This window comes from Anas platyrhynchos, chromosome 6 (genome assembly GCF_047663525.1).
Source record: "Anas platyrhynchos isolate ZD024472 breed Pekin duck chromosome 6, IASCAAS_PekinDuck_T2T, whole genome shotgun sequence".
Taxonomy (NCBI): Eukaryota; Metazoa; Chordata; class Aves; order Anseriformes; family Anatidae; genus Anas; species Anas platyrhynchos.
The window spans coordinates 23,483,786-23,511,749 of record NC_092592.1 but is presented as its reverse complement, the minus strand read 5'-3'; the positions used below and the strand labels follow the sequence as shown (position 1 = coordinate 23,511,749).

Sequence of the window (27,964 nt, the reverse complement as noted above, 5' to 3'; positions counted from 1 at the left end):
AAATACAAAAAGTTCAGTCTACTCTCATTTAGATCCCAATCTAGCCTATAAATAGCAGGTAGGCTTTTTTGTCTGCATATGGTTACCATTCTTTCTGATCTGGCTAGTGTTACATCAAAATTTGGAAAAACAATTCTTTTTGTTAGGATAAACGTAGCAATATCACTGTGAGGAAAATTGGGACAGTAGAATTACATAGCAAATTGTTAACAGAGAAATAAATGAGTTAAACGTTCATCCTTTTACAGTAAGGGTACTGAAAAGTGGTTTTAAAAGTCATTCCAGAATTTGTTTGACAAGCCAAACTCAGAAGAGTTAAATTGCTAAAACCTATGACAGCATGTTTACCAATTTACAATTTAATGATTTAATTAAAAAGCAAAGCAAACAAATTTATAGAGCACTTTAGTAGATCAAAAAGACTTTATACATCTGGAAAGTCTATCCATCCTTTCCAGAAGAAACTCAGCGTCAGCTAGTATATTTCAAGTACTAGCTTAACTGTTGTATGCAATGCGTGAGAAGTATATATGTGTATATATATATATGTATATACATGTTTGCAATCTGTAGGACTTACTTTGACTGTTGACAGTTCTTGAGTGCATTAATACACTTGCCTAGAATCAGGAGAGAGGTATTTATATTTCCACTCTCTTTCAATCTATCACCTTCATTACGTGTCTTGGTGCATCTTTCTGAACCAGCAAGATCACACAGTGACAATCTAAAGGCAAAAATAGGAAAATTCAGCTTTCTTGCCTTGGAATATGCGCTAATTATTTATCACTTTAATCAACTTTTCTTAGAGAAAGGATTTTTTAGTCTTCATCTACATCAATCCTTCCACCTTTTCAGCATTGCTTCCCCAGTCAAGTTTGACACTACTTCCTGCCAAACCCCTTCCCAAAAAGCTTCCTATATTTCCCCTTCATCCTCTTCCGTGAGGACTTGTATGACTTCATAAGTAGAGTGAAGCAGGGTAGGGAAACATTGTGCTGAGCAGAGGATGCAAGATATAGAACATTGCAACCTGACAGCTTGAGGTAGAAGGCTTAGTACTACAAATAGATAAGAAGTGGGGAAACCATAGTTTTATGCATGAGGCCAGGGAACACTAGGTGTACAGCATAGTACCAATACACCAGCATGGAAGGCAACTAATGACACATCCCAAAGGAAAAGGTGAATTCTGCTCTGAACTTACTCATTGACTCGTATCACCCGGGGTGTTTCAAAATCTTCAATTTTCAGTACCTTAACTGTGAATATGCTGTGACTGAAAGAAGTTGGAAGTCAGTAGAGAGAAATGAAGTGAGACTAAAACTTAGAAAAAACACTTTGCTATCTACAACACTTGTTCAAAACCCCGTTAAATCTGTCCATGTATCTAAGCATTTACTCTACCAGATACATTAAACTTTTTAAACAGCTGGAACTCACACTAATTATTTTGCTTAGAGGAAGAATTTCTTGGTCTTCATCTACATGAAACCTTCTATTCTTTTCAGCTTTTCTTTCGGGATATAAATTTTTGTTGTATGGATTTTGCCCCCCCAGACATCTAGATGGACTAAAGCTAAGTTCGTCTGCCTTGAAGAGAATATTTGATAAAATATTGTTAGCTTTTATACACATTCATCTTCTTGAAGGAAGAATCCTTTGGATTTAAAGCATGGGGTCACATGCTGTTAGAGGACGAATTGAAACCTATGTATCTAGAACTTGTTAAAACCTCTTACCCTCCGAAAGCCACAGTCCATATTTTAGCTTCTCCTTTCCACCCACACCATCTTATATTCTATGTTATTCAAAATTTCTCACCTTCTGCTGGAGGAAGTATTTAATTTTGTACTTGCAATACTCTGGTGTTTCAGCCCCAGTTTCAGAAGTTTAAAAGCTTCTCTGGAATCAGAGATCTGAACCCATTGCAGATCTTTAGGAAAAAAGAAAATCATTTTGTAACCATCATTAGACAACAGGAAGAAGAAAGCTGGGGATAATATATGCACACAGAGAATTATACATTTTCAAGCCATACAAACATTTTACTAATGTTTTTACTAATTTTATTAAAACTCTTCAGACAAATTATAGAATGATAACAGAGAGGATTAAATTCCTCCTCCAATGAAAAAGAAAGGGCAAGGTATATCACATCATTTCATCCTATCAACACACCAAAGCATGTTCTATCCAAATTAAGCAAGCAGCCTTAGCATGAGCACTGAAAAAACGAGGTAGGCTCTAATATTACAAAAGTCCTATGTATGCATTAAGGCAGAATACGCGAACCACTTTCTGTTTCAGCCAGCAGACTGGGAGTATGGGGAAGAACACCCACAACAGGTTATCTGGATACCTTTTCGGGCCACCAACTTAACTGAAAAAGCATCAGTGAGGAATTTTGGCTACAACATAATGACTATTTCATCTCTGTATGTGCTAGAGTTAATACCTACAGTCACCCTAACACATCTTATAATATCAACAGCAGAAAGGCCACCAAAATTGTATTGTCAAGTATACCATGTGACCAAGAAAAAAAAAAAAAGTCCTTAAGTGGTTCCTCAAGAAAAAACAAATCATTAAGTGTTTCTCTCAATAACAGCCTGACACTAAGCTTTATAATCAAGATTAAGCCAAAGCATAGCTCGAAGTAGGCTATTTCTTATTTCACACACTTTGGTGTTTGAAGAAGTGAATGAGTTAGGTTTAACGTCCACTTCAGCTTTCTCAATTTATGGCCTTGCCTATGTAAGATAAAAACATGCCAAATACCAGCAAACAAGCTTTTAATAATCTAGAATTGGCATCTCAATTGTCAAAAAAAGTAGAACAAGTCAAACAAGTATCAAACCCTACTTTTTCCAGGACCCGACATGAAGATTGAATTGTTATATGTGAGGTCTGATACCACCCCCCAAAACCAATAATCAAACTTGTAATATTATTGGTTTGAAGTACTGTAAAATGTAAATCTGTAGCCAGAACAAGTTTTCTTATATGGTGACTAAAATCTGATTTTCCACAGAAGATACTAAGAAACCTAACTGTTGAGCCAGTTATAACCACAGGTAAGAACTTCTAGAACTTTTTTTTTTTTTTTTTTTTAAATGGAAAAGAATAAGATTTAAGATTCTCTTGTTTCTATGTTTCTAAGAAATATGAAGACTGTGGAATCCACACAGGCCTACATGCAGGGAAAGGGAAGACAATATTGAAGATAAGAGCTGTATATAGACTTGCCTTTCATATTCAACTGGACATTTCTAGTGCTTCACTGAATCTATTTAGGCATTTTCTAATCTAGAAAAACATGACTATAGGAAGAACAATTTTCCATACCAAGCTCCACATTTTACAATAGATTCTAATCACCTTTTACATAAGGACATCCCTTGACATCTTGAGCCAGGCGGAGTGTTTTTCTTTTCTTGTCATTTGATATAGGAACCAGTAAATCATAAAAACATTCATTATATATCTCAAAAAATGATACCCAAACAGAGAACTTCAAGTAATTTTCCACTGTGGTGCTAGATTGTTCTGGTCCTTTTAAGGGTTCTTCCAATTCTGTCAAGAACAAAATATTACAAAGTAAACAGAGCTAGCAAAGTGAGCTGTATTTAGGTAGTTTTATCTCGTATAATACCAGTTTAGGGTAGATGCACAGGTAGTCTCCTAACCATTTCATCCTTGTGTTTTCTGTCTAGATAGCTTGCTCATTATTCAGTTCAGTCATAATAATAATAATAAAAGGATCATTTGGCATTTAACCTAAGCCAGAAGCCAGTTATCGACCTTAAAAAGCATCTTTGCCAGTTTTATTAATGGTAGTTCTTTAGTATCAAACATACCCTTAGAATCAACTGGTGCTTTGCTGTTGGCAGTATTTTGATGCTCTACCTACAGAAAAAAAAAAACAGAGACTTTAGGATGTATCATTGAAGTGCGGCTTGTGAGCACACTTCTAGAAATTAGAGGAGGCACATACATCACGTGAACAGATTTGTTTACTGTTACTGCATGTACCTACACACAGCCGTTTATTTTATTCTTATATTCTCACTCAACCTAGATCAGTTTTACACAGCTTTTTCCCCCCACACACACACAGAGAAGACTTTTTTCCCCTAAAGTACTTAAAGACTGTTGAAGCTATACTGAATACATGCCTGTGCCTTTAAAGTGAGTTGTACTGCCACCTACCTTCCACACCACAGAAATTCACACTTAACTCACAGATAAAATCAAGGTAACGAACTCCACAAGTTAGAATACCCCAGTAAGACCAAGCACACCACTAAGGAAATGCTTCAATCTTCCCCAGTGAAAAAAGAAAATAGCACAAGAATCACTCTCTATTTTTAGTTTGTAGCATCTGCTCCTTTTTTGTAATACACCATCCATTCTGAATTAAAAACACCAAGAAAGAAGTATGCTAGTGTAAGACACAGCCCCCACAACTGTAATTGGACTAAGCAGGTTGAATTCCAGATAACTCATGCAACTGAAGTGTATTTTTGGACCGCTCAACAGTTAATGACAGCTATCTGCTAAGACTACCAGAAACCTATTTTGTTTCAAATCTTTAAAGCTCCGCTGGCTTTATGCCTTTTCCATTTCAAAATAATTTTTGGCTTCCTTTAAATACACAATGCCAACCTGAAAGAGGGAAATGTCCTGAAGAGCATGAATTTCTTCCAGGTGTCCTGGAAGCCAGTAAACTGTTTAAAGGTATGGACCTACCCATGTCCCCACAGATTGGGTGCTACTTACATTCAGTCTTTATTAAGAAACAGCAACCCCAGAGGATAAGTTATTAAGTGCTTAAGCTATAGAAAAAAAACCTTAGAGCTTACATGCTATCAAGCATTCAGCTACAAAACAAATCCACAGGAGACCACGGCTCATTAGCTCTATTGCTTACTTTACTGCTAATTTGAGTGCCTGCCCAATAGTAGATATACCCATGCATAAACACAGAAGCCTCTTTCCATTGAAAAATGAACAGGAGGAACACTGAGCTATCTAAGATGCATGTGCTTATCATAGAAAGAAGCGCTCCTCTACCTCTTTTGTTAGACGAAGTAGAGAGTTTTTAATAGCAGTTTCTTCTCTCACTTGGTCTTTAGTCAGCTTTACATAATCTCTACATCGATGGGGTTTGAGATCCATTCCTGGGTATAGCCTTCCTTGAATACTTTTGAACAGCATATCCATAGTCCTTGGCAGAACACCAATGTCATCTTCAGTTCCTGTAAGCAGCATCCAAAAGAAAGATACCAGTTACTATTGTAAACAAGATATACACATACATGAGGACAAAGATAAGTGATTCCAATCTCAAGGCATACATGAGGAATTCGGAGGCCAGATACAGCCAGAAGTAATGTTTTCCATGTCCTTATGTCAGAGTGCTTTTGGAAAGTATTGGCTTGAAGCAGCAGCTCATGCTCTATTCCTTTGATAGTACAGGATCCACCATAACACAAAGAATGACAGCAAAAACTGTATAAGCTTAGCCTTACAAGTTTGAAAAGTCTATTGCGAACACAAGTGAGACCATGTACTGGAAAAGTTACGGAACGCTCTATGAAAGTTATCTATGTGTTTTTAAAGACTTAGATATTGAGCAATAGTAAGAATTGACAGGGCTGAATGGTGAAGACCTAGAAGCATGATACCTTGAGAAAGCATCAAATCTAAAAATGCATTAATCAAAAAAGTTAATGAATAGCCACATCTCATAACATACCCCAACCCAGTTCACATCAAAAAGAAATGTTGTTTCTATTACAACAAGAAATAGTTGGCATTATCACCCCCAAGTAATGATAACTGAATTCACGGGCAGTAGTCTTCACTTATAATTCACCTAAAAGAACATAACCTAGAATGACACTGAACCTTGTGTCATAGGAAATTCACATTTATTGAAATGACTGATCACTAGAATACCGATTGTCTTCTACTACTTCTGTGTATCAGGTAATTCATATAGCATCTAGAACTACTGAAAGTATCATAAAGAAAAAGGGGAACTTGATTCTCTGTAAATCCGGTCACCTCATTTGTTAAGATTGGTTGAAAAATAAAGAAGGACATCTTCTGGCCAGAAAGGAGATTGAGCTTTAACAGTACAAAAATAGATGATCTTGACTCCTGATGTGCTGTGATATTATTGCTAAACTCGGATACTTGAGGCAAGGTATAAATACTTAAAAGTAATCAAACATTTTGAAATGTTTGCTCTTTGCCTATGACAAATGTTACAAACTCAGATATGCTTTCTTCAAACAAGGAACAGCATTAAAGATACGTATGTAACTTCAATGTAGCAACAACAAAAAAAAAGAAATTAGCCTGCTGTAGAGTGACTTATATACCAGGATGTGAGAAGTGTGTAGAACATGTATTTTTTCTCAACCCCCCACCGCCCCACACTGACATTCAAGACACCTGACTAAAATTGTTACAGCCTTACAAACGAATATCACTGTATGTATACATAAATTCTGGTAGTGACTCCAATTGCTGCCAGTTTAATGATATTTGTTATGGAATGAGACTTTCAAAGGCAATTTACTAATATTTGCTAATATTAAAGAGAAGCCAACATGCAGGTTCTGTAGCATCACTAAATGAAAGAGTTAGAATGACTCTACCAGAAGGAATTCTCACTTTACTAAGTGAAGAAAGTTAGTTCATTAGTTCAAGGAAAAAAAGTCATTACTCATACCTAGGAACGTGTATGTTTTCCCAGCATTTGTAACACCGTATGTAAAAATAAGACGATCATATCCTTCTAAGAAGTCTTGCACTGGTTGCTTCATTGTACCTTCAAAGAATTCTTCTTGAGTTGTTTCAGGTCCAAAAACCTGAACATTACCAAGAAACCGGTTAATATCTTTATTTAATCAATCATTAAAGACTTTTAAAGAACCAGGTATTGTTTTGTTTTTAATCTTAGACTAAAAGATTAAAAGAAGTTTGCTTGTTTTGCTTTTATTAAGTAATAGAAGTCAAGCAACATTTTCCCCCCCCCCCCCCAATAAATAACTTAAAAGCTTTTAAAGACAAGTCATTTACCTGTGAAAAAGTGAATTTCTGTATCTGCTGCCCAGCAGTTTTTTCACTCAGTCGATTCAAGGAATTTTTAGGGGGCTTCAGTATAATACTTGTTGAATCCTCCACTAAAAAACAGTCCTATTAAAAGGAAGCAAAAGCAAAACAGACATGAAAAAGAGTAAAAAGCTCACCTTACTGGAAAGGCATATATATTTTTTAATTAAATAAATGTCACACCTGTGATTCATTTTCTTTTTCCAATAATGTAAATGGCCTAACACGCAGGCAAACTTCAATGTGTCCTTTAGACTCCAAACTGCTCCTCTTAAAATAAAAGATGAGAATGAAGTTAGAAGTTTGACTAGATTCTGTTTGATATCTAGCACGTTAAGGCATTGCTGTTTTCATTAGGCTATTTTGGATAGACTCATCTGATGACACAGGAAGCAAAAATAACTCACTATGTCAGTTTTCACAAGCACTCAGGCCCCTACAGTAGTTCCCTGTGATAACCTAAAGTCTCAAAACAAATAATATTATAGCACATATGTATACTGCATTGCAAGAACAAAATACATAAAAAAAATCCTATGATTAAGCTGCACTGATCTGACATTAGCCTCATCCACATGTAAAGATGATGCACCTTTTAGGTGCATCACCGCAATTTTGTCTATCCTATGCATACCCTTCAAATTAAAAGGACAGTAAAGAAGCTTTTCATCTCCTCTGTAAAATTGTAATGATTCTTACCAATGAAAGAACTACGTTTATTAAAACAATCAAAATAATGTAAGCATTTAAAGCTTTCTTTCCTGGCTTGTATCAGAGCTTGATGAAACCAACGAAAATTCATCAGAGAGATCTGCTTTAATATCTTCCACACTTACTGGTCCTGTTCTTTGAGGCAGCTCAGCACTTGTAACGTAGGATGGTCTGAAAAATTTATCTTCATCCCAAATTGGGTCCATCCTGCAAGATGATATATTAAGTATTTTGTTTGCTATTTCTAGATAATGTAGAGTTTCTAAACTCTGACAGATGACATGAGGCTAAGTGACACCCATAACTTCTTTCAGGAGAAGGCTTTCTTCACACTGTTCATGGCTTGCACATCAAGCTTCCAATACTTGGACAGAAGCATTGACATCAGAACGCATTAAGACCAGCCACAGTTTTCTGTGAAAAGCAACTTGTCCTGGTTCCAGATAAAACAGTGTTAGTTTTCTTCATAGTACCTAGTATGGTATCATGTTGTGGATTTAGGAGAAGGAAAACATTGATAACACACAGATGTTTCAGTTGTTGCAGAGCAGTACTCACACTAAGTCAAGGACTTTTCAGCTTCTGTTGCTGCCCTGCCTGGGAGGAGGCTGGGGGTGCTCCAGGAGCTGGGAGGGGACAGAACCAGGACAACTGGCCCTGGCTGCCCAGAGGGATGTCCCATACCATGTGTTGTAGTGCTGAACAAGAAAACTGGGGAGGCTGGCTGAGGTGGGAGAAGCTGCTGCCTACCATGTTCCTGCATGTCAGTCAACAGGTGGTAAGCAATTGCATTGTGCATCTTATTTTGATTTTATTATTTCCCCTTCCTTTATCTCAACCCATGAGTTTTACTGTTTTCCTGTTCCCTCCCATCTCATTGTGGAAGGGGTAAATGCACAGCTGTGGGCTGCTATGCTGCCTGCTGTGCTAAACCACAACACAACTGTTTACCAGGAAAAAGCCTTTTCTGTGTACCACAACCTTGCCAAAACCACAGTGCCTGATTAGAAAATGTTTACATACACTATTTAATAAGAACAGCCACATTGTTCCATATCCGCTTTGTCACATTTTGCATTTAGTGTCCAGTTGGAATAAAAGCTCCTTGCAAGATTAATCCAAGCTGCAGTTATCTCCACAGGACCTAACAAACAGTTGGAATTGTGGAGATAACCCAGGGTAGCTTAACATGGGACAGACCTCAGAGACATTCCACAGCCTAACGGTTGGTGACTATGACAGTTGGTGACTTCGCGGCTTTTATTGGGCGTTACAGTAGCTCGCTGGGCTGTTACTCACGCACCACGGCAGCAAGTGTCTTGGCAATTCAACAATTATTTATTGCCCGGCTTCCCACTATTTTGGACGCAGCGATTCAGCAGCCTTCCAACGCCCACCCCCACGCCTACACCAGAGAACCGTACGGCTGCCACCTCCCTAAAGGCAGCAGGGGACACGCAGCGCTCGTTAAAGAGCAGACAGCGCCAGGGCCGCTTCAGAGCCCCCTCGCTCCTGACCCCACAGCCCCCCCCCCAGCCCCGTGTGCCCCACACCCGCCGCGTTGTTCGCCTACAGCACGCACACGGCTGCGCCCCGCGTCGCCTAACGGGCACCAGCCGGCCGCGGGGCCGCAGCGGGAGGGCTGCGCAGTGAGCACAGGCCGGCAGCCGCCCTGACAGAGCCCCCGGCCAGCAGCAGCAGCAGCGCCACGACCCGCACAGAGCCCCCTCACCCCGGCCCCACCACCCCGCACCTGCCCCGGGAGCAGCGGACGGCTCAGAGCGAACCGGCCGCGGGCTCTATTCAAATCCAGCCAATGGCAGCGCGCCGCGCCGCGCGGCATGCTGGGAGCCGGGAAGGGGCCGGCCGCTGGAATGGATGCGGCGGCGGCGCAAGGCTCGCTGGGAAATGTAGTCCGGGGGGGTGGGGGGAGGCGGTAGGTGGGGGGGCCTGCTGTGAGCAGCGGCCTGGGGGGCTCCTGGGACGGCAGCGGGGGAAATCCGCCGGGTTTCTGGTCAAAGCAGCGAGTGCCAATCGCTGTCCTGATCGTCCTGTTACAGAATGGCAGGGCACGGTAACGCACAGCGCTTATAATGGTAACGTACGGCTCTCGTGGTAACCGACTGCAGCTCTCGCTAACAGCAATCGCCACACGTTTCTCCTCAGGCTCACTCAGGGGTGCTTTGAACGCTAACGAGGACCGGCTGTCTGCTGTGCCTTGGAATAAAAGGAAAAGGCAAGTCGTAACTACCGAACCCAGAGGTTTGTTTTTCATTTGGATGAAAGAGCGCCGTGTAAGCGCAAGGAATTCTGTAAAAATAAATAAATAAATAAATAAACAGTCTACGCAGGTCTTGTATCTTGTATCAAGCTTTGATGAGGTTGCCTTACATCCCATAGTCCCATCGTTCTTTAAACAGAGGCTGTGTCATCAGCAAAAGATGTGTATTGGATCTGGGTTTGGATGCAGGCCATTTTGCAAGAGTTGCTCTGTTTTAACAGCACAAAATGATGTAACTTTGAATTTGAAATCGTTTGCTAAACATAAGCGAAAAAGCTCTTTTAGACTCTTTGAGTCTAATTTTTTAAAAGTATCCTGGTTTCTGTTGTGAACAGAAGTTACTGAACTCAGCTAATTCCAAACAACCTGTGTTCCTTTCAGGAGGGGACTGAGAACAGCTGTCAAAGAAAGGGAAGAAATTGCTTCTGGGGCAAACCTGAAAGTTCTTCTCTTCCACTTGCTGGGAAGGAAAGCTGAAGATCTTCTCAGAATATTTTGCAAGGTATGTTTTGAACAACGTTGCACTATTTCCATCAGAATTTTTTTTCTTGCTAAGGTGAGGAGCATAGCAAAGGATATGCTACGAGCAACATTTTGGTTTTGTTTGAACACTAGATTTCTGAAGCTATTTTTATTAAACTGCACATGCTGCATAACTTAACCTAGTATCTCAAAGGGATGTCATCATCATTCTAAAAGAGCAAACTAAAATACAATTTAACATGCGCTCCTAACCTTACACAAACTGTGATAAAGAAAACATTAGATCAGCATAACCAACCCAGCCTGTTTTGGCGTGAAAGATGATGAAACACCATCTATGTAAATAAACGTTATGGCATTCTACCAATATAGTCTCCTTAAGTGGTTTGTGCAAGGACAGCCAGTTACAACAAATACCTGCTGCCAAAACTATTAACTCATTGCCTTCTGAAATTTGATTATGTTCTTTTCAAATTCTCTGTAACTTGTGGAGCAAAGTTGTCACTCCACAAGGGGGTAAGATTTTTATAAATGACTTTTTAGAACTCTCCCCATTATCCTTGGAAACATAGGCTGCTTGTATTTGGGACAGGGTTCAAAAGTTGTGGATAGTTTACTCATCTGAGTAATAAGATGCCTTGTGAGACAGCTTATCTCAGTTGGCTTTTACATAGCTGTCAGAAGTAATTAGAGACACAGTCAGCACAGCTGGGACTTGGCCCAGAACCCTTCAGCACATCCGAGCAGCAGCCAAACCAGGATTGGCTCCAGTACCTTTGTAGTCAACTCACCTTCCCCAGGGAATTAACAAAGTACTTCAGTATCCCGTCATTGTCCTGGGTCCACTGTTCTTCTCCCGCGTTTGGCTCACAGAGACAGGCTTCCTTTCCAGTCTGGTTGCTGGGAAAGTCCTCCTGTGAGGGTTAGTTTGGAGCTCATTGGCACAGAAAGCTCCTGGTTATTGTCACAGGTGTCTTAGCAGAAAATGGTGTGATTCTTGAGTTATCTTCTTGGTAGTTGCTGCATGAGCCCCTTTTCACCCCATCCTTCAGGGCAGTGCTTGTTATTGATCTTGTCATTTGCACAGTTGTGGAAGCATTTCACACTGCCCTGAATTTGAACCTATGAAGAAGTACCCTCACTGTCCCACCCCAATCATTTGCCTTCAGGTGACAAAATTTCTCATGTGTACGCAGCTAATTTTATGAACTCGACACTTTGCAGGCTGTTCATTTGCTTTTTATTTTTCTTTAGTGCCATAGGTATGTTTTCCTTCACCATACCTTCTAAGCAACAAGCTATATCCTTGGGCTTTCAATTCCCAGTTTGTTCCATACCATTTTGCTATGACCAACTCACTTCTTTACTTTGCCTCTTGCTCATTCCTTACAACGTCTCAATTTGGTTTTCCGTGGAAGATGGTCTCCTGGTGCCTGGAACCTTGAGACTAGCATTAAAGGCACAAACAGAAGAGAAAAATGGCTTGGATTCTTCAGTGCAATTTTGTGCTTCAGGGTATGCCTGCCCGAGCTCTCCCTTCATCCCTGGAGCACAGAGGCGGTCACCTGAAAACCAGCAAGTTTGGTGGCTGTCCAGTGCAGACTTACACAGCATTTCTTCCCTCAGTCAGCCACGACAGACTGCCAGACAGAGCAGGTGACAGCACCGGGGCTGGGCTGGGTGGTCAGAGCCTCTTCCCTTTCCCCCAGTTCCCCAGTGGCTGTTCCCTCGGGGTGCCCAGTGGCTCAGCATGCTGCCCTGGGGTGAATTGGCCCCAGCCCAATTGGCCCACGGCTGGGGGCACAGTGGAGTTAAGATGGCTTGTCTGGATGCCACATGGTGTGCACGCTGTGCTCAGCTGCAGCCTGGCCAGCTGGTCCCATGCCTGTGTTTTGTGTGCTGCGTGTGATCAGCACGCTGGTTTTAAGTCTTTGAAGTTCTATTTAAAAACTCGTGTATGATAAAGATAGTATTACTCGTTGAGCGGCAATGTATTGCCTTACGTAGGAGAAGGTTTGGAGTGTATTTTCTGAGATTATTTTGTTCAGTTGTGTAACTCCAGACTTAGTTAACCTTTTTTAACTAAAGTGTTTTTTAAGAGTGCAGCTGAGACAAAGAAGCTGTCACTAATTCTTCCTGTTTCTCCCTCTACCCTCTCATTACTCGTTCTGTCCTTTATTTCACAATTCTCTGTTGAACTAAAAAGATCATTTAAGCTGTAATCAACCATTTAATTTTGTAACTGAAAACATCTCAAAATTATTTATATTATCGTACTACAGAAAAAAAAAACAATCACTGCTTTGAAGGTCTGATCTAGCATTTTGAAATGGTTACCAACTATATGAGGGTACTTAGCTTCTTAGATTATTTTAATTTGAACAACCCTTTAATGAGCACATGTAACAAAGTGCCTTGTTCTATACTGGCTGTTGTTCTGCCTTTTCTAGGGTCTTTCTACAACTGGCAACAAATACCTCAAGACCACTACGGTGGCTAAGGATTTGTTGCTTTAGTGCTGAAAGGAGCTGAAGCATTTGGACATCAGTCAGTTGATCAGGCCAAGCAACACAATACCATATTAGTCAGTATTATAGCAAAAGTGGCCTTAGCTGGAGAAAATGGGGAAATACGTTTTTGCATTGACACAAGTATTTGTCATGTTAATATATCAGTTGTTTAGTCTGACTTATTCATAGTCACGTAGCAAATGGTGTAGTTGGTTATCAGGTGTTTACCATGTCTGTTGTGAATATTAAAACAATTGTTTAAAATACACAGTCAAAGTATTTTGTAAAAATGTAGTTACACAAGAAAAAAGGACTGCTCTTAAATTAAGTGATTATTGTTATTAAGAACAAATCTGCATAGATGGCTTTTCCATAGAATTGGTTGATAAGTAAAACTTCTGGGACATTTGTGGCGTATCCTGCAGCATTAACACTAACTCAGCCAGTTCCAGGACACTGTCTCATTTTGTGTTAAGATTGCACTGCATCATGTAAGCTGGGTACTTTTGAGTTACTGGAAATTACGTAATTGGGGATGTAGGCAGAGAATCCACAAACAGAAATATTGATAGTATTGACTAGACATATAATATTCTTCCCTCCTAATCAACATGATGCTGATGTCTCAGGAGATACCATAAGAAGTGGTTTTGCAGTGGGAATGGTAAATTGAATCATCTGCTGAGTGGCAAAACTCACACCAACTTCTCTGTCTTCACACCTTTATCCCAGGATGTGGGATCCTTACACCACGATCTTACACCTTTAACTGCCACTGGACAAGGTTTTTGCCTTCCTTCTTGTTTAAAAATTGTTGGATAGCATTGTTGATACAGAAGGACAGACACAGTCTAGGCATGCTCGCTGCTTCATAAAATGTTGTCTGTACATGCTGCTTAGATTTCATGAACATGTGTTTTAAGTGTGAATCCAAATCTTGTTGGTTCCCTGAAATGCCTTTGTATTTTTTTTCTAAACCTGGGCCTAAGTTCTGCAAATATTTGCGTAGTATCTTTCTAACTCAGGTCTGGGACTAGGCCTGTTGCTGCATTTTGCGCTACAGTGTATTAATTATTTTCTTTGCAGATTGTGTGTTGGCTTGTAGTCTCCAGGTGAAGGACTGGGGATGAATTCCAGATGTAATTAGTAAAGTTTTATTTATCTTGATGTGTTGCTGATTCTTTTTCAATCAGCCATAGAGCTGTTCAAATATAAATATAGGTAATCATAATTTAATGTTAAAATCTGAGGACTGACTTTCCTAAAATGAAATATATCTTTGGTTTTTTTTGTTTGTTTGTTTGTTTGTTTGTTTTGTTTTGTTTTTCTAATAGAGGTTTCAGAAGTTCTATTTCAGTTCTAAGCTTCTTATGGCAATTATTCATATTGCAAGGAACTCAAGCTTTAATCCTTAGGATGACTTTTTTGAGAATACTGCTTCTTCTTTTGCAGTGTTACATACATTTTAGGCTATACGTAGCGGTCTAATGATTCCAGAGCCCTCAGAACAGCCCCAGAAAATTTTACCGAAAGAAGTCATTCTATTGATGATCACATTTTCACCCGTTGTTCTGTCATTTTACTAGAAACTTAGTAAGAAGTACATTAGAGCACGAGGTCAATACAAACCCAGAACAGTGCAATGCAGAAGTAGTAAAACTGGCTGAATGCCAAGATATTTCTTAAGATATATGCGTATTTATTAGTTTCATGCAGAAGCTGCAAGACTGGATGCTGCAGTATCTCAAAAATATGAGGTGTCTCAAAAAGATGAGGTTCCGGGGCCAGAAGATTACTGCTTATGTAAGACGGGCTAAATCCAAGGAGCAGGATATGTTACAGTGCAGCCACTACAGTATTTCAGTGTAGTATTACTCATCGGTCTGGCTCTTATACCCAGGACATAGCTGCATTTATTCTTGGCAGCACCCCTGTCTGTCTTGACCTCAGAAGCTAGTGCTGTTCTCTGGCGTTACGTACTGTTCCTCTGAATGTCATCATGGCGTTGGGCACTCTGGGCTTCTCCTTGACCCCATGTGAAGATGTGGATGGAGTGGAATAGTCACGCCACTGACCTTCACATGTTGGATTTGGGCTTCCTGGAAAGAGAGGAGAAAAGTGCTCAGAATTGTTTCAGGCATAGGTTAAATTCTTGTTCTGGAAGTGCTGTTATTCTGCTTGGTACAGCTAAACAACGTGACCACAACCTGAATTGCCCAGGAGGAACCTTGCTTTCTTTACTAGCCTCTTAGTTTAGATATAAAAGTAAAACGTGTAGTATTAAGTGACACAGTTATCCTACAACATGATAGAAAGCAAAGAAGGCACATTTAGAAAACAAATTTCTCAACCAGTGACTTATCTCTAAAGCACTTGAAAGTAATGGTTCTTCGACAATAGAAAATGACCCAGGGCATTTCCTGTTTCTGTGTGAAGTCATCTCTTTTTTTTTCCTTTTACTCTTCTAAAGCCTGTATTTTAGTAGTCTATCAGGATGCACAGTGCCTATCCTGTAGGAAAGAGAAAAGGCAGGGAGTTTAATACATGTCAAACGTCTGTCCTGTGTGGAGTTGTACTCCTGAGAGAAAGGACCTGGGTTTGTGCCATGCAGTGCTGAAGAGAAACACAGCCATCTTCCCTGAAAGTGGGCCGGCAGGTTAAATGTGATAAATAGGCATGGAGTCTCAGTTGCTTCTCAAAAGGAAGGTTAATGAACAGATAATTGTTTAAACACATTCTTAAACCATTATTTTCAGCCAGACTGACAAGCAGATCTGCATGGACAAACAAGTTCTGGGGCAGCAGAAGAGCAGGCAGAAATGCTGGTGGGACAGGAGGGCCAGGCTGCTTCTGTTCTGTTAGGCCCTCAGAGATTGGCTACGCTGCTTGTCAAGTTGCATCTTTGGCAGTTCTTCAACCAGAAGTCAAATATGCTGGCTGGATATACAAATATGCAGCCTGATATACTTACCTTTGGGCATATCCGGACTTGTGCAGGTAGAGAATTTCCAAGTGTAGTTCAACGTAGAGTTCTTAATTTGATGTTGTTCTGCCTCATGCTGTCACAACATGCTCCAGCCAAGGATGAGTGAAGTTTTCAAACAGGCCAGGCTTCCTTACTCAGAGTTTGCACGCAGCTAATCTGAGGAAACTGAAAGGTTTCCACCAAAATGGTGAGTTTTGCCAAGCTCTGGCTGATCTGACTCTCAGAAGGTAAACCCAATTTTGCAAAAACAGAGACGTAAATGGCCAGATTCCATTGCCAGTGAAACCTTGATGTTTCTCAATTTCCCCTGTGCTGTTTCAAAAGACTGAAGGATTTGCTTGCAGTTCCAATCAGGTGCTCCTGTATAAAGTTGCCATGTGTTCTCATGCTACCATGAGAAGAATACCATACCATATATATGGGTGCAACAAAGAATACAAAAAACTCAATCTTCATACACGTTTGAAAATACACACATTTATAAATCATCATAAGATCTTTCTGGGTGAATGGCATTACATAAAGTGAAGATACTTGTTCCAACAGCTAACCTAAATATTCTATATAAACCAGCATTCTGGCATTGTGAAAAGAACCAAAGCATGCAACAATTTATGGGTAAGGAGGAATTCTGTGATGCTAAGGGTAAGATTAATATAAAGTTAGAGAATGACTCATTTCTAACTGTGTGACTCATGCTCTCAGTAAATAAATTACCCAAGACAAATGACTCAGAAATAGATGCTGTAGTATTATTATTGTTTTAATCAGATGTTGCAAATAAACATGAGGCTTGATTTCAGATATAACAAATATAGCTGTAGCCTACACATTATGTCATAGTGCTGCTTGAGAATGTGCTGCACATGCCAAAATTGCTTATCTGATGTTTTGTTTTCAGTTTTAGGTGGATGGTATAGCTGGCAACTGGGTGTCTAAAGCAGCCTTTAACATGGCCACTGAGAATCTCAGCACTGGACTTGGACAAGAAAAATCTAGCGTGGTAGGTATTTATTTGCATCTGGAAACTGTAAACAGTGGTTCATTAAAGCCTTATCACAGGAACATTCCTGTGAATAAACTTCTCACACCAAAGTTCTTAACAAATTGTTTGATGAATATAATGGAGAACGTTGATATGGGGAAGATGGGAGGATCCATCCCATCTTTGCTTGGGGTCAATACAGTACTGAAGGGATGCAAGACATGAACTCCTGATGGCTCTTGAACAGAAGGCGTTTATTGCCCATTTTCACTACTACATATACTTTCCCTGTAGCCCCATGCGCTGTCCACGTGCCCGAATCTGCCATACAATTGGTTAGAGACCCTCAGACACGTACCTGGAGCCTGCCAGCAATTAGCCACTGCCCCAAAGCTCATCTTTAACACTGTAGCCAGTTTTATCTCGACCTTGCTCAAGCTTTTGCTTCTACTGCTTGTTTCCTCATTATCTCTAATCCAGGGACGTGTGAAACAGTGCGGAGCCACCTGCAAATTCCTTTCCTACACAGTACCTCAGTAAAATTCCCTTTATGGAGACGCGCAGTGTTGTATCAATAAGAACCTAAATGCCTTGTGGGAGTTGTGCTTGATATGGTTCGGTTTTGGTATAGCTTATCCTAAGACAATTTAGGAGAGAATGGAATGGAGTCCTAACCTCAATAATGATAAGCTTTATGTCTGAGCAAATAACTCCACGTTCTTTTTGCCTGAACACACTGTTTGGTAATTTGGAAGAACAGTGCTTTCCATATTGTGGACTTCTGTAAGGCTAAACATACTGGGCATTACTGACTGCATGCGTTCCTGTTAGGCCATCACCATTTGGAATATTAGCTAGGATCTACTCCTAGAAAACCATTTTTTTTAGTTTTAGTAAGCTTGCTTTTTATCAGTTAGTTTAGCCTGCAGATAGTAATAGAATTTATAGTGGTATTCTGGTAATTTCACGATTCTGAACACACAGTGATACCAGCCAAAATGGTGGGGTCACTGCCAACTGTGCTCTGTCACAAAATGGATGGAGATGACAGCACAGCTTGGCACTGCTACACCTCTTCCCAAGTATGGCCTTAGTTATCCAGCCCAGATCCACTTTGCTTGAGCCCCCATGCTGTAGATACTGTTCTGGATGTTTCCAGAGAGTGCTGCTTACTTATCTTCTCTGCATCAGAGAAGAGGAAGAGAGCGCGAGGAGGAATTACTAAAGCATAAATGAAAGACAAGGAGTATGCAACTTCACAGTAGTTCCCCAACAAATGCTTCCTTAAAAAGCAGCTGTGAAAGGCTGCTGGTCACAACTCTCTCTCCCTCTCCATTCCTCCTCCCCCTGCCCCTTCTTTTGTGTTTGTTTTTCCCCTTTTGCTACAGCTTATAAGGTATATATCATAATGCCAGTCTCATCTGACAAAACCACAGCTAACACTGATGCATGCTTATGATGGGAAGAGAACACAGACCACAGACTTGGGAACACTAGCCTCTTATTAGGCAGCACTGCAACTGGAAAATGGCTTAAGAGCAGTGCCTTGACTAGTAGTTTCTATTCCTTTGCTTTTGTTCAGTTGTAAATGAAGTAGACAACGGATCGAATAACTATTGACATAGAGAATAGCACAGATTATGTCAAACAAGGGCTTCAAACAGTGTGTTTGGAGGTCAGTAACCTGTGTGCCTAGAACTTTGATCACAGTGGTAACAGCCATAACTTAGGTGGATGTACAGGCAAAGATAAATCAGTAGCTTTTCACTGAATGTTACAAGCAGATCAACAAGATGTTGGTGGGCTGAAAATGTGTGTTTCTAGTAGGCTCAAGGAGCTTCAGCAAAGGAAGCTAATACTGATGAGTTAAGTTGTTGAAACTGCAAGCAAGGTTGTTTTTTTTTGGTTTATTGTTGTTTTTAAGAAACAAACAAAACAAACAAAACAACAACAAAAAAATGAAATGGATCCTGGTTTCAATAAGTAGCTTGAAGGAGGAGTCTTTCCAGGGCCCTGCCATATCAAATGGAAGACAGCATGTTCTGTCTGATGAAATGTAAGTTTGACTGCTAATCAGCCAATCCAAAACATTGCTAGATTAATAGACAAACTGCCGTGGATACAATTGCTGCTAGATTGATAGACAGTTTGCTGGGAATACAATTTCTGGGGAACTGAAGCTGTTTGTTGAATCTGTGTTTGGCTTGAGATAAACAGGAATTCCTTTTCAGAAAATTAAGATATTTATTTCTGATGTTTTTCCAACAGAGTTGGAATCTTGCTGACCTTGTCTGGGCAAATGCAGTACAAATCTGAGAATGATTGTGGAATCCTCCAGCTATGTTTTTCACTTGAGGGGGCCTGGGTATTTTCATTTCCATTTTGGGGTCAATCTGATCCCAATACTGGTTTTAGTTTAGAGGTGAGAACTGTCCTTTCTCTGCTCTCTCACTACTTTCTAATTGTTGCTTTTCTCTCTTTGAATGAGAGGTGAGAAGAACAGTTTTTCACAGTTTGTGAAGTGCTTGAAGATCTCTGGGTACAGAGCGCTACATAAGTACCGAGCATTTAAACTGTTATGCCATTTCCCTTTTCCCTTACACCAGTTTGTGCTGTGACTCAAATCAATCTGCTTGTAATCAAATTTAAATTTGCTTGGTGGAAGGCGTGGAAGATTGTTTGTTTTGTTTGTTTTTAACCACAGACTTTCTAATTCCCCGTTTTTAACACAGACTTTCTAATTTCCTGAAACTGGAACTCCGGCCTGATTTCTCTCTGCGGGAAAGAGATCCCAGTAAACTTTTTATTAAGCATTTTCACTGAATAAGTAGTCTTTCCTAATGCTATGAAAAACAGTCATGGTGTGTCAGCTCAGTGCTGTTTGCATTTGCATCAAAATGTGGGAATTAAAATGAATTGGTTTATCTATACATTGTTTAGTTTATGTGCTCTGAGAGAATCTAAGGTATGAAAAATGGCATAATAAGGAAGTCATAAATCAGACTCGATTAGGGTTTTAGGTCAGATATATCAGTTTCGCTTTATATTAGACTTGTTTTGTGCCTGTGAATGGAAACAAGATCATATTGTGTTACTTGTGGGGATACTGTTATTTGCAGTTGTCAACCACTGTTGCCTCATGATTACTGTAGCAGTACTTATGTCATGCCTTCAGGTGGCGGGGTAGCTGTACCTCCCTTCCTGGCTTGCGTGCTAGCTCTCTTTCTCCACTCTCCCCTCTTCTAAGAGGTGATGGAATGAAGATGAGGTACATGGCTCTTTTGATCTTTTGATGATTTTAGAGCAGTTAGGCAAGAAGTATTGGAGACCAACATCCTAGCCCCATCATTTCTGCTTTGAGTGGATATACAGAGGTCTTAGAAACAAACAAGCAAAAAAATCAATCTCTCCTGTTGTATGTGAGATATAAAATGCTTTTGTTTTCTTTTCCCATCTGTGAAATGGCTGGCACAAAAAAAAGGCTCTGTAGCTTCCTTTGACTTCCTTGTCAAAGTTGAGGATAAATACAACATATTTGGTTAGCGGTGTTCATGAGATTAAGGAGTCTAAATGTGCATCATCAGGACATTATGTGTGAGTGTCAAAAGAATGCTTTGGTCCCAAGATGTCCAGTCACATCTTACAAGATATTAGATACTTGGTGTACATCTTTCTGACCCGTTCAGATTAGTCATTGATTCAAAAAACTTACTTTGATGACCAAGATGATTTCTGTGGGTCTTAAGTTCCCATTAGACTAAGTGTGCATATGGATGATAAGTTATGTTTTATTACAAGGAAATAAATGTTTTGGTAACATGAAGGTTCCTGCAGTGAAGTGCAAATTCCCTATACAGGAGAAACCCTGCAAGTTACTTTATTTTTCTTTTCACAGTGTATCTAATGAGAAGATAGAAGTCTGTAATTATAGATTTTTTTGTTTGTGTACATAGTTTGTACTGACCACGTGAAAACCTGAAATCTCTAAATAGGCTTCTTGAGTAAAACCAAATTCATTGCACACAACAGACTATTCACTGTAAGATTTACTCTAAAAGATCACCAATCCCAGAAATATCAGAGGATGTAACTATGGCAAACTTACCCAATGTTAGCATAATGTTTGGTTGTTTTTATTCTTTGTTACTAGGTAGCTGGAGCTTTTAGGAACAAGTTTGTCATTTATAGCACAGCCCCTTCCTACACAAGATTCTAGTTCCTTGCAAACATGGACTTTAAAGAGATACTTAAAAAAAGATTAGCTTTTGAGTTTTTAGTGTCTGTCGTTTTAGTTTAATCTCACAAGGACTTATATAAAGTGTTTTTTCAGCATCAAAACCATAGGTAAACCTTTGGTTTAATTATCTGAAAGCAAAGTCATATGGTTGAGGTACTGAAGGTTTAACTCTAGTCTTAGTTGTGGTGTTTGGATGTTGCCCTGTGCTTAAATGCTCGTTCAGACAGACATCTCCCTGCTCCTGAAGGTGGTTGAGGAGCAATGCCAAAGGTGTGATGTTTCCCTTATGCAGTTCACAGACTGGACTAGTTTGGAAGAAGGAAACTAATGTTTGGAAGAGGGAACGTGTGTCCTTTATGTCCTTGGAGAGCTAATCCAGTTCTCTCTGGATTGAAGGTATGTCTGGCCAGAACAGTTCAGAGAGAAGCCTTTTTTTCTTCTCCCACATACCCGCATAGGTCCGGTCCCCTGTTTTAACTTAATCCATGATCTTTAATATCCATGGGAATTTCACGTCAGCATTTAAGCACTGGGAATACAGAACAATGCAAGTGGAAAATCTCAGTGCAGCTGAATTTTGACAGATGAACCAGGTAATTTTTGTATCTGGTAGTGCTCGATGAGCAAGAGTTTTTTGTAGTTGTCAGTTGTAATTGTCAACTATTCTGTTGTTGTATTGCAGAGTGCTTGTTTTGAAACTGTCACTTCTTTACCAATGGCGTTTTGATGAATGGGTGATATAAAAACACTGGGTTGAAAGAAACACCATAAATATATTCAGCCAAGCAAAACCAGTACGTGTATTTACAGGAGGATAATTGTCTACAGGGTAGCAGTCATAGAGCAAAGGCCATTGTTTTCTATGCTGAAAGCTCCACCACTTGTCGCAATCATTTTTTACAATGATGAACACTATTTCTCAATCAGTGGGTTGTGAAGTTGCATGTTTTCCAATTAAATTTTGTGTATTTAAAGATAAGTGTAAAGATAAGTGTGCTGAGCTAAGTACTCAGGAAGCAAAGAGAGAGTGGGTTAACGAATGGGGCCAAAGGAGAGTGTATTTGCAACAAGATTTTCAGCTTTTTATATATGTAATAGTTTGAATCCATTACCTGGTTTCAGCTTTTTTTTTTTTGCTTTTTTTTTGCTTTTTTTTTTTTAGCAAACTGCAAAATAGGAACTATGGCATGGAAAACAATGATTCATCCCCAACACCTACTTCATTATCATTGACTTGTACTCCTAAGCAATAATCAAGGACTTGATTTTAAATGTTTACCGATTAGGGGAGTTTTATTTGAAATGTCTGAACTAAGCCACAGAAGGTTTTTGTTTTGTATAAAAGATGGACACCAACAGCTCTGCTGGAGAGTAAACACCTGTAAACTAAGATGTAATTGTCTGGTTGGGCACAGAGAAACAGAGGTATTGGCAGGCAAAGCTTTGGAAGGAAGGGTTGTTGTTCTGTGGCTGCTGCATGCTTTTTTCAGTTTGTTTGAAAGAGGGCAACCACAAACTTAACGTCATCTCAGATCTTCCTGAGAATATCTGTGGAAACCACTCAGCCAGCAAAAAGTCTGAATGGACAGACTGGTGAGGCCCGACTATGCCTGTGTACTCTCTTAACTGTTACTCCCATGTCTTAGCTAGTGTTGTTAGATATACGGGTCGTGTCCTAGAAAAACTTCCCAGGCAGCCTTCGTCCTGCCTTGCCTGGACACTCAGCTTGGGCTTAGAGGTCTATCAGTGCACAATTTGTCATCAGTGAAGTGAAAGAACATTTTTCCTGATGGCTTTTCATACCACCATGCTAGGTTTCTGCTTAGAGTGCTGCTCTCTGTCTTTCTCTCCCTTGAGCCAAGTGGTGGGGAGATGAGCTTTGGCTGTGTAGAGGAACAGAGCAGCTCTTTGCAAAATCAACAGTTGTTAAGTGTCACAGAAGGCATAACTGAAAAGAGCCAAGAGGTGGGTGGGGAGGGAAAGAATGGATGGTTTCAGTTAAAAAAAAAAAAAAAAAAAAAAGTAATCCCTCCCCAGGTTCTGAAGAAATCGGAAAAGAAATCTGAAAAAAAGGACTGGACTCGTGGACGTGGCACTTTCCTTCAGATATGTGTGAATATGTGAATGTAGCTGAAACAAATCAACAGTATCTGATTTTTGAAAGCAATGTTCCTAATATTTTTAATGTTAATTAAGCTGTGCTGTATTTATTTTCTAAGAGGAAAAATTGAATAAGAACTGGTATAAACTGGTATGACATTCCTGTAGTATACAAACAGGATAAAAATAAAGTAACCTGAATGGAAATGTAAGCAGGAATGGCAGAGTGCCAGCAATCCCTTGGACATAAATCTGCAGGCAGCTAAACCAGAAGTCTGTTTCCTTACACTCTTCACATTGCATAGTATGGTTTGTATAATTCGGGAAGGATGTTGCTTCTTATAAAAAGATGTCGCTCCTTATTACCACTTTTCTCCAGAATATGACCAAAGCTTTGTAGTTGACTGGCTTTGAATTAGTGCTCTGTTGCAGTTTTGAGGGGTTCTCGGGTACTGGGTTTACATGTGGCCTGCACCTGTTTGGTGCTTGCTTCTGCTTTGCCTCAATGTGGGGATATGCGAGCCCCACAGAATGAGCAAGAAATTCCTGAAAATTTCAGGCAGAGTTGCCTGCCTGATGATAAGACACTTGAATATGGGCGTTTGTTGTTTTTTGCTTGTGTGTTTGTTCTTTTTTTGTTCCCCTCATTGCCACTGGGCTTGAAACTGTAGGGCTTGGGGTACAGGGCTTTTGCTCCTGTGGTAAAGTATCTTAACCATGATGTGGTTGCTAGTTTGATGGAACTGACTTATAGAGTTAGAATATTACAGCCTGGTTCCGTGTGTTTATGAACAAATAAGTAGAGGCGATACAAAGCTGGGCATCTGAAGTGCAGGCAGGAACGGAATAATGGATGAAATGTTTGCCATCCAAATAATATGCAGTGAGTCAGTGTTAGACTAGTTACACTATAGCAATACTATGTACACCTCAGGGCATGAGATGCCTTCATTTTAAACCCTCACAGGTCATCACGATGCATTAAACATCATCTAATTTTATCCATTTTGTCTTAATTTGCATTACAGAAGAGGGGAAGAATTCTGAAACTAAAATTGAGAGGCTATGTAAAATCTTTTTAAAAGCTTTTCAAAATGAAGCAATGTAAACTAAAACAAACAAACAAAAAAAAAAGTGGTATTTTGAAGTACATAAATCAGTTCGTGTGATATTTGTCCATACAAGAGTCTGAAATTGTTTTGGTAAAGCAGCACATTAGTTTGAAATGTAATCTTTCCACAGTAATGCAAAAAATTTGGAAAGTGTTTTTGTTGATACCTGACAGAAAGCTTACAAGATTAGGGCAACTTGTGCACTTAGAATGGAATCTGTCCTTGTATGCAAAACCTGTTGATTGATTTGGACCACTCTAACATTTCTCCATGTTTATATTTTCTCCAATATTATTTGTGGGTGACACTCCTCTTGTTGTATTGCCTCTGAACTTGTGACTGATGTGGATCATATCCTAACAGAATGTTGTCCTAACCTCCTCCTTCCATTCAGCACAATCCATTCCACTTCTACCCTGGACATAATTGTGCAGTGTCTACAGCAAAACATTAGGCAAATACTAGAAATATAAGATTGGAACGAATCTCAAAAAGTTGTCTAGGCCAGGCCTTCAAAGCATCTGATGCTTCTCTGACTTCATTGTAGGAAATACCTGCCTCACATCTAAATCAAAATTCCCATACTGCAGCTAACATTCATGAATTCTTTCTTGTTTCTCAGCAGCCACAATATATTTCCTTTGCTGTTACCCATTCCAGGTTTGAATATTCCTTCAAATCTTTCCTTTCCAGTGTTGTTGTTTTATCCTTTGTTAGTTATTCTGGAAGTTTAGTGCCTAAGGTTGGATGCAGAACTTGAACCAGGTACTACATTCCATTGCAGAGTCAGCAGAAAGGCTGCTTCTCCTACCACAAGGAAACATAAGCGTGCAATTAAAAGTGGTTTTGCTTTGGTGGGGTAAGGTAAAAAGTTGCCGCCCTTCATCGTGTTGTGGTAAGTGCCCACGCGTCTACTCCCACTTCGGCTGCAGTTGCAGAGAAAAACAGGTTTGGAGGAAGATCTGCTCTGCATCAGGCTGGCTGTGTGTGCGGTCAGCTCCTGGGTCACAGATGGAGACGGCAACAGCCTTTGCTGGGCAGGGGACAGAAGCAGCAAGGACTCCTCATGACCTGAGCGGTCCCAAATACCACGTACAAACCCTTCCCAGCCAGCTGCCTACTGCAAACACGGCTGTGCAGGGCCCTGAACGCCAGCCCAGGGAACAGTGGTCTTGGGTTGAGTTATATGTCATTCGGTAAGGTGGTGAGCTCTTGGTGACTTCCACAGTTGGAAGTCCTACAGCTCCTAGCCGTAAATGTGTGCTGCCTCCATTCAGGGCAGCTACCTCGGGGACAATCCTGATCCCCCAGAAATTGTTTTTATGAGGAAAATCGTTCGTGCTGTTTGTTCGCAGACACACTTTTCACTTCCCCAGCTTCACGCACGGCTCATTCTCGGTGCCGTGCGTATCGCCCGGCCGGCTCAGGCAGCAGGAGGGCTCCTCGTTCCCTCCCAGGGCGTTTTCCAGCGCGACATCCCTGTCAGGAGGCGGTCGGCGCAGCTCCGTGCCCCGGGGGCACCGCGCACAGCGCTAATTTCGGGTGCGAGGAGGAGCCGCGGGGCTCGCCGGCGGCCACCCCACAAACGACCTTCTTTTCTCCTCAGGGCACGGCCGCGGCCCGGCGGGGCGGGGGCCAGGCGGAGCCCCGGGCCGGGCGCCTCCAAGGTCGCTGCCGCCGGCTCCGTGCCGGGAGCGCGCCTCCTCCTCCGCCCCCCCCCAGGGCGCGTTCCCGAGGGCCCCGCAGGTGCCGGGGGGGGCGCGGCGGGTCCGGCCCCTCCGCAGCGCGCTGCGGCCACCACGCCTGCGCCGTCCCCGGGCTGAGGGGGGAGCGGGCGCCGCATCCCCGGGCGGCGTGAGCGGAGGCTCCGGCGCGCCCAGCCGGGGCCGAGGCGGCAGACAAAGGGGCCGAGGCGGCCGCCATGGGGGAGCAGCTCCGCGCCCAGCCCGCCGCTGCCGCCGCCGCCTCGTCCTGCTCGCGGCTCGGTGGGCTGCTACACGCCGGCCGCCCGCCGCCCGGCCAGCCGCTCGCCAACGGAGGCTGCGGGGAGGCGCCGCACCCGCTGCTGCTCCGCACGGAGCCGCCGTCCTGCCACGGCTCGCCGGCCAAGAAGTGCAGGCTGCGCCGCCGGAGGGACTCGGGCAGGCGGCACCGGCCACGTAAGTGCCCAGCGCGGGAGGCCCGGCTCGGCAGCGCCCGGTCGCCACCGCCATCCCCCCCCCCCCCCCTTCCCACCGCGGGCGGAGCGAGGCCCCCGCCGCTCGCCCAATGCGGCGGCGCCCGCCCGGCACGGCCCCGCCCTGCGCCAATGGGGCGGCGGCGGGCGGGGAGCGGCGGCCCCGCACAAACGCGGGCGGCGGCCCCGGGTCTGCCCTCAGCTCGGCTCCGCGTCTCGGGCGGCTCCCGGGGGTCTCTGCCGGCCGTGCCGCCTCCATGAAGCTGATCGTGCACAAGCAGCGCTGTGAGTAGCGGGGGGGAGGCAGGGCCCCTCGGGGGGGTTCTTGGTTTGGACTGAGTGCTCACAGGCTTTTCTCAGCACAGCGAAATGGTCAGGAGCAGCCTTGAGGAGCTGCAGCTTTCCTCCTGCTGCTGAAACGCTTCTGCTGAGCTCTGCCTCCCCCTTTCCCTCACCATGGTCTCCGTATCGGTTCGTGCTGTGGTGCTTGCGGTACCTGTGGCTGTCTAAAGCAGGCTGCCACCGGACCTAACGTGCTGCTGACCCCATCAATCTCCGCCACAAACCGGCTCTGTTTCCAAAAGTTCCTTCAATTTTTCCAAAATTTCCTTTAAGAACAAAACCAAAAGAACTTGAACTAACTTCCACCTTCATCTGGTGGAGCTAAGAAGAGCCAGCACTTGTATATCAAACTCTTCATGATGCTTAAATCTATTCTGAAGCAAAGAATAAGGCTTCCAGGGGGTCATGCAATCATGAGTGAAACAGAAACGAGGAATTTTGATTCCCTCCCAATTTGAGGGGAAAAATCAGCAGAGCCCAGGTGACAGTGGTTGTGTTGCCCAGGATGTGCAGCAGCTGAGCCTTCGGCTCTGGGGTTTCCTAAGAGGGCTGTAATGAAAACAGCAGCCAAGGGAAGAAGTGCTTTTTAAAACTCTCTTGTGGGCAATTTTTGTCTTTCATTTGAAATGCATAAATTGTTGCTGATCTCATCCTTTTATTCTTGTCCAGAAAGCGTATAAATTAACTTGCAGTTTAGTATTAGTCTTCCAAGAAAGCATGATAACACATTATCCTGAACTTAAAAAGTTGATTAAATCTGACTCGCGTTCTGGTGCTGCATTGCTTCCCACTGCATCCATCTCCAGAGAGTACTACACAGTCCTGTTTTTCTTGTTTTTAAGTTTAATCCTGTTCTTTACAGATGTTTGTTCTGTGCTTAGGGACACATTGCAAAATGTGGTGCAGTTGCCAC

At 41.8% G+C, this 27,964-nt stretch overlaps 2 protein-coding genes across 9 annotated transcripts in view; one reads left to right on the top strand and one right to left on the bottom strand.

Moving 5' to 3' along the window:
- LOC119715496 (kinesin-like protein KIF20B) overlaps window positions 1-9,747 on the bottom strand; it is a 40,828-nt gene extending 31,081 nt beyond the window's left edge. The window contains exons 1-11 of one of the 4 annotated variants that reach the window (XM_072039586.1): window positions 9,593-9,747; window positions 7,965-8,046; window positions 7,312-7,398; window positions 7,096-7,212; window positions 6,746-6,884; window positions 5,077-5,261; window positions 3,861-3,909; window positions 3,382-3,576; window positions 1,825-1,936; window positions 1,208-1,279; window positions 581-727 (exon numbers count right to left, since the gene is read on the bottom strand). In XM_072039586.1, the coding sequence (XP_071895687.1) occupies window positions 581-727; window positions 1,208-1,279; window positions 1,825-1,936; window positions 3,382-3,576; window positions 3,861-3,909; window positions 5,077-5,261; window positions 6,746-6,884; window positions 7,096-7,212; window positions 7,312-7,398; window positions 7,965-8,045 (1,184 nt within the window). In that variant the 5' untranslated portion in view covers window position 8,046; window positions 9,593-9,747. Of the gene's footprint in view, window positions 1-580; window positions 728-1,207; window positions 1,280-1,824; window positions 1,937-3,381; window positions 3,577-3,860; window positions 3,910-5,076; window positions 5,262-6,745; window positions 6,885-7,095; window positions 7,213-7,311; window positions 7,399-7,964; window positions 8,047-8,397; window positions 8,601-8,862; window positions 8,884-9,421; window positions 9,571-9,592 lie in introns of those variants that run through there. The other 3 variants (XM_072039587.1, XM_072039589.1, XM_072039588.1) reach the window with 3 other exon arrangements.
- A 9-nt stretch (window positions 9,748-9,756) lies between these two features.
- Window positions 9,757-27,964, top strand: part of PANK1 (pantothenate kinase 1) — a 43,531-nt gene continuing 25,323 nt past the window's right edge. The window contains exons 1-4 of one of the 5 annotated variants that reach the window (XM_038180860.2): window positions 9,757-9,913; window positions 10,006-10,075; window positions 10,502-10,622; window positions 17,001-17,102. Coding sequence is in view for 3 of the 5 variants with exons in the window: in XM_027459771.3 (XP_027315572.1) it covers window positions 26,455-26,692 (238 nt within the window). In the remaining 2 variants the exon portion in view is untranslated. Of the gene's footprint in view, window positions 9,914-10,005; window positions 10,076-10,501; window positions 10,623-17,000; window positions 17,103-18,999; window positions 19,141-26,288; window positions 26,693-26,833; window positions 26,995-27,964 lie in introns of those variants that run through there. The other 4 variants (XM_038180859.2, XM_027459771.3, XM_027459774.3 and 1 more) reach the window with 4 other exon arrangements.